The following is a 5,709-nucleotide window of genomic DNA, read 5'->3' on the forward strand; positions in this document are numbered from 1 at the left end:
CTGGCTGGGTGATCTTGGGAAAATGACTTCACCCTTTTGAGTGTCAGATTCCGCATTTATAAAAGAGGGTCATATTGCCTACCTTGTAGTATTGTTGGAAAGATTAAATAAATTATGTACATCAAGCATGTCAAACTCAAAAGCTAACACAGGCCAAATAAACAAGGTTTTAGTTTATGTGGGCCGCAAATAAAAGCTTTAATTTTCATTGAAATGTAGGTTTATTTCAATAGAGACATACTGAATACAAAGGGCTAAAATAAATGAGTAATCATTAACATAAAATAATAGAACATTTTAATAAAATTTAATATTTTTTCTTGAATATTAACTTACCAGACACTGAATAACTGCACAAATTAGTAAGTTTAATGCAAACAAACTTATTTTTCTTGTTCTCAGAAAGCGAAATATTTCCTGTCGCGCACACCAAACAAGTCAGTACAAGACTAATGACATGGCAATCAGCTGCTAAAATATTCGCTGCTAGTATTAGTGGAGAGAAATGGTGCGCCTATGTGTAAGGCACATAAGGGAAATAAATGCAACATAATTATGTAATCAGTCATTAGCGATCCTTGTAGTTCGTCATTAATAATTATGTATAACAGGATATTGTAAAAATTAAGTTAGGAAACTTTTATTAAAACCTTTCTTACATACCATTATATTGGCTGGGCCTCAAAAAAATATCAGTTGTTGGCCTGTGGGCCATGAGTACATCCTTGATGTAAATGCATATCTCATGCAGTGGTCCTTATAAATAAGGGATGGGGAACCTTTTTCTGCAAGGGCCATTTGGATATGTATAACATCATTTGTGAGCCATACAAAATTATCAACTTAAAAATTAGCCTACTGCCCTAGCCAGTTTCGCTCAGTGGTTAGAGCACCAGCCCATGGACTGAAGGGTCCTGGATTTGATTCCAGTCAAGGATATGGACCTCGGTTGCAGGCTCTATCCCTGGACATGGTCAGAGCCCGTGTTTCTCTCTTTCTCTCCTCCCCCCTCCCATTCTCTCTAAAAATCAATAGAAAAAATATCCTCAGGTGAAGATTAACACACACACACACACACACACACACACACAAATAGCCTGCTATTTTAGGTCAAACATTTAATTAACTCACCCCTAATGTGCTGGCAGGGTCAGGCCAAATGATGTCATGGCCTTATACAGCCCTTGGGCTACCAGTGGTTCTCAACCTTCCTAATGCCGCGACCCTTTAATACAGTTCCTGATGTTGTGGTGACACCCAACCATAAAATTATTTTCGTTGCTACTTCATAACTATAACTTTGCTACTGTTATAAATCGTAATGTAAATATCTGATATGCAGGATGTATTTTTGAATGACCTCTGTGAAAGGGTCGTTCGACCCCCAAAGGGGTCTCGACCCACAGGTCACAGCATTTGGAAGGTTGAGAACCACTGGGCTAGACGTTCCCTACCCTTATTGTAAATAGTAGCAGTATTATAATTTAGCCTTATGTTAAATGACCTCCTTAATCCTGCTCTTTGGAGCTGACAAAAGAATTTATCTCCACCCCCATGGGAAAGCCCTTCAAGTACCTGAAGATGGATCATAGCCTCCCTTAAGTCTCCTCCTGTGCAAGTTAAACATCTCTATTTTCTTCCATCATTCCTCTTACATTTTGGATTTTAACATCTTTTCCTCCTCAGTAGATGTGCCCATTTGAGGACGAGTCAGGATAGACTCTAAGACTGTCCAGTCGGCATGGAGGACATGGGACACCCTCCTCCCTCCATCCAAGTGAACCCTCTGCTCCCAACACCACAACTGGAGCTCCCCTGTGTTTGGCTTCCCTCCCACACTGTCAGGTCACACTGAACTTGGGTCCGCTCAAAACCTCAGGCCATGCCCACAGAGGCTGCTGTGGACTCCCCCTTCCTCTCCACATGCAAGTAATTATTTAATCCCCTTTCTGTTGTTGTTTTTGTTTGTTTTATTTTTTTTTGATTGAAATTTACCTATTACTCTGAGGTGCTAAGATTTTCTTGATGTTAATTCTTGATTCTGACATCAGACTCCAGAACAAACAGTGTGGGAATCAAAGTGCAAAAAAGGTCATGGAGGTAGATTTACACTCAGAATAAGGAGATCTCATTGTTGAAGATATCTAGCAAAGGTCTCAGCTATTACTCCACCAGAGTTTCATTCAGGCCAAGACAAAATTAAACCATGTGCAAAGGGGTGTAAATGGGAAAACTGGGCCTCAGTTTCCCAATAGGCATGAGGAAATGATTCATCAACATTGTCTCTAAGGGCACTTGCAACCCTTAATCCTTGTTCTCTCAGAATTAGTCTGTAGCTTGTTCTCAGAATAAATCTCAAAAGAGAAAAGTGGGTAGGAGTTTCAAGGCTTATTGTTTGTGTTAATAACTATCATTGATACTGATGCTTACTCATATCTCTTTTCCTCCAGGAGACCTCAGTTCTGCAGCTCCCCTAAGAGGTCAGTAACAGCTGTTAGAGGCCACAGGAGCCATGGCAGTTCTGGAATATACTACTTGGTCCTGGAGGGAGGGAGGAGAGAAAGAAAGGGGACTCATTAAACCTCACAAGGGTTCAGTCCTTGGAGAGGTGTGTGCCCCAGGGCAGAGTTCTCCCCCATCCCTTTTATTCCTGCCCATCATGGCTCCTGCACCTTCCACTGAACAATCTCAATTGTTTCCATCATGAACCTGACCCCCACCCTTAGCTCAGCAGAATGCTAAGCTGGAAGTTGACATGATGGAGGGCAGAGGTACCTTTCTGGTGGTCCAGGAAACGTGAGGATCAGGGAGGAGCCAGGGATGCAGATAAAGGGAGTGAAGAGTTAGGCTGGGGAATTAGGGGGAGAGGATGTAATGGAAACGCTTTCTTATTCATTACTGGCCTCACCTTCACACCCAGATGCCCCTACTTCGCTGCACTTTGTGGAACAGCATCGGGAGGACCTGGTGACTCGAGTGACATCAGTGGACACAGTCCTGGACAAGCTGCATGGACTGGTGCTGAGCGAGGAGCAGTATGAGAGGGTGCGGGCTGAGCCCACCAATACAGACAAGATGAGGATGTTGTTCAGCTTCAGCAAGTCCTGGGACTGGGCCTGTAAAGATCAACTCTGCCGAGCCCTGAAGGAGACCCATCCTCACCTAATTGAGGAACTCTTGGAGAAGTGACGCAGTGGCGGTGACTAGCGGGGCTACTGACAAGCTCGGCAGCTGAAGTCTGAACACCTGCTTATGAGTCCTGGCTCTGACTGTCCAGGCTTTGGGTCTATGTTTCTTCAAGTCTAAACACATTGCCATCCCCAGCCAGAGTGGCTCAGTTGTTTGAGTGTTGTCCTGTGCACCAAAAGGTTGCTGGTCAGAGCACATACTTGGGTTTCAGGTACAGAAGGCAACTGATTGATGTTTCTTGTCTCTCTCTCTCTTCCTCCCACCCTCCCTCCTTCCCTTCTTCCTTCTCTCTCTCTCTCTCTAAGCATGTCCCCAGTGAGTATAAATATATAAACAAACAAACACATTGCCATTTGAGTTGCCTCATGCCCTAAAGTTATGGAGCATTGATGATACCTTTGCTGGGCATTATGTGTCCATGCTCAGTGATGCCACACGGGCTCCCAGTCTGCCTCCCTATAATTAGGGACCAGTAGATATTTGTATATCATGATACTACATTTTTCATATCATGACACTACATTTATGTATCATGCTACTACACTACAGTAAGGCAGAATACTGGGTAGACAGAGGGCCTAAGATTGAGAAATATGTGGGAGACGTTAGTTTTAGAGTGCACAGTGCATTTACTTGTGAGACAATACAGAGGGCAGCACAGGAAGCCGTAAGTTCTTGCAGCGGTTCTCAACCTGTGAGTCGTGAACCCTGAAAATACATCCTGCATAGCAGATATTTACATTACGATTCATAACAGTAGCAAAATTACAGTTATGAAGTAGCAACGAAAATAATTTTATTGTTGGGGGTCACCACAACATGAGGAACTGTATTAAAGGGCCACGCCATTAGGAAGGTTGAGAACCACTGCAAGGCCTCTGAGTGCAGAGAAATAATGCATATCATCAGTTATAGTGGAAGCTGATGCTGAGGGAAGAGGCCCTTTCACCAGGAGGCAGAGGTTTTGGGGCTTCTTAATGAGGTCTTGCAGGAGGACTGTGTGTGATCCCCTGGGCGGGAGACTGAGCCTCTTCAGCCCAACTCTCCCTCTGGGGAACCGCTGAGCTGGGAGGTAGCTGCAGGAATGGAGACAGCTCTCCAGAGACGCAACAAGGAGCTGCAGAAGGGCTGGAAACCGCTGGGATTTCAACCTCTTAGGCTTATTATCTTCACCCTCATCATTCCTTAGCACCTGCTGAAAACCTGTGGGGCGCCAGGGGCTGGGAAACATCTGTAAATCCATGGAACAATATGGATGAGCACTGCGACGTGGCGCAGACTCAAGCGACTACGGCATCGGCTGTGACTGTGGACCAGAACTGCCTTCTGTGCGTTTGGCAGGGCAGGGAGGATACAGGAGGGACACACACACACACACACACACACACACACACACACGCCAATCTTCCCTCCCTCCACAGAGTTGAGTCCTTCTCCTTCCCAGGCCTCCCCTAACAGGAACACCACCTTCCACCTGAGCTACTTTAGCTCTTGGATTTCATCACCCAGGCTCCTCCCAACACCGGTAAAAGGTTTCCTGCCACACTCTGAAGGACCCCAGCCAGGATCCCCATCTGCGAAGCCCACAAGCTAAGGGCTTGCAGGCTTGTGTCCAAGAGGTCTGCAGCCTCTGGTCCCGCCCTCCAGGACTCAGTGAGGAGCGTCCATTCCTGGCAGGACAGCTCCTTGGGCGATGGGCCTCTGCTCAGCTCCCAAGCAATGGTAGTGGCTGCAGAGAAGCCTAAAGCAGGAAGAACGCACAGTCCAGGGGGAACAGGGCACACCACCCTAGCAAAGGCCGCTCACTGTGCCCTGCACTCCCCAAAGTCCCTGAGCGCTCAGGCCCCCACCTCCCCGCTCAGAGACCTGTCTGCGCAGCTCCAAGCACAGCTGCCTCCTCCTGTGCAATGCCCAGCCCGGGCCTCTTTGGAAGGCCGCAGGCAGTGGTAGGCTCATCCCTTACAGAACAGTTTGGAGGCTGAGCGCGCCCTAAACACAAATGACAGGTTCCCTGCGCGTGCCCCCACCTCACAAAGTGGATGGGTCCGCGGACGTTATCCTATTATAGACGGGGCCCAACTGCACCCCAAGATTCTAAATATTGGGATCTAACTGCCCTCTCGTCTGACGTTCAGGTGCAAACATAGACCCTTATTTTATTATTGGCAGCTGCTTCGACATTCCTACTGGTGGACAAAGGTAGTGACAAGCAGAGAAGAAACGAAACATAAAAGCTAAAGCACGGACCTCGGAGCAGGGCGCCTGTCTGAGGTCCTTCCCCGACTCCGGGCGGGGTCCTCAGGTCCGGGGCGTCGGGAACACAGTGACACCGTTTGGTGTTTTTTCATGTTTCTGAGGGGCTGTTGCTTAGTTGCGCGCACAGCTGGGTCCAAGGAGAAGACTGGGAGGGGGCAGCGGGGCTGAAGAACTGGGAACCGGGCGGGGTTGCAGCCCTGGGAGCTCCACTTCACAGCAGCGTCGCGGGAACCTGTAACCGGGGGTGGGGATTGGGGTGATGGT

The 5,709-nt window shown here is 47.3% G+C and overlaps 2 protein-coding genes across 2 annotated transcripts in view; both read left to right on the plus strand.

Annotated features, from left to right (window-relative positions):
• Positions 1-1,602, plus strand: part of LOC102753263 (transcription factor Sp1-like) — a 10,647-nt gene extending 9,045 nt beyond the window's left edge. The window contains 1 exon segment of the mRNA XM_015568239.1: positions 1,528-1,602. Within this exon segment, the coding sequence (XP_015423725.1) occupies positions 1,528-1,602 (75 nt within the window).
• A 792-nt stretch (positions 1,603-2,394) lies between these two features.
• LOC107181386 (NACHT, LRR and PYD domains-containing protein 1a-like) lies at positions 2,395-3,360 on the plus strand. The gene is made up of 2 exons (XM_015568243.1): positions 2,395-2,480; positions 2,921-3,360. The coding sequence occupies exons 1-2, from the start codon at positions 2,423-2,425 to the stop codon at positions 3,187-3,189; spliced, it is 327 nt and encodes a 108-aa protein (XP_015423729.1). The 5' UTR covers positions 2,395-2,422; the 3' UTR covers positions 3,190-3,360.
• Positions 3,361-5,709: the final 2,349 nt, after the last annotated feature.

This window comes from Myotis davidii, unplaced genomic scaffold (genome assembly GCF_000327345.1).
Source record: "Myotis davidii unplaced genomic scaffold, ASM32734v1 scaffold8332, whole genome shotgun sequence".
NCBI lineage: Eukaryota > Metazoa > Chordata > Mammalia > Chiroptera > Vespertilionidae > Myotis > Myotis davidii.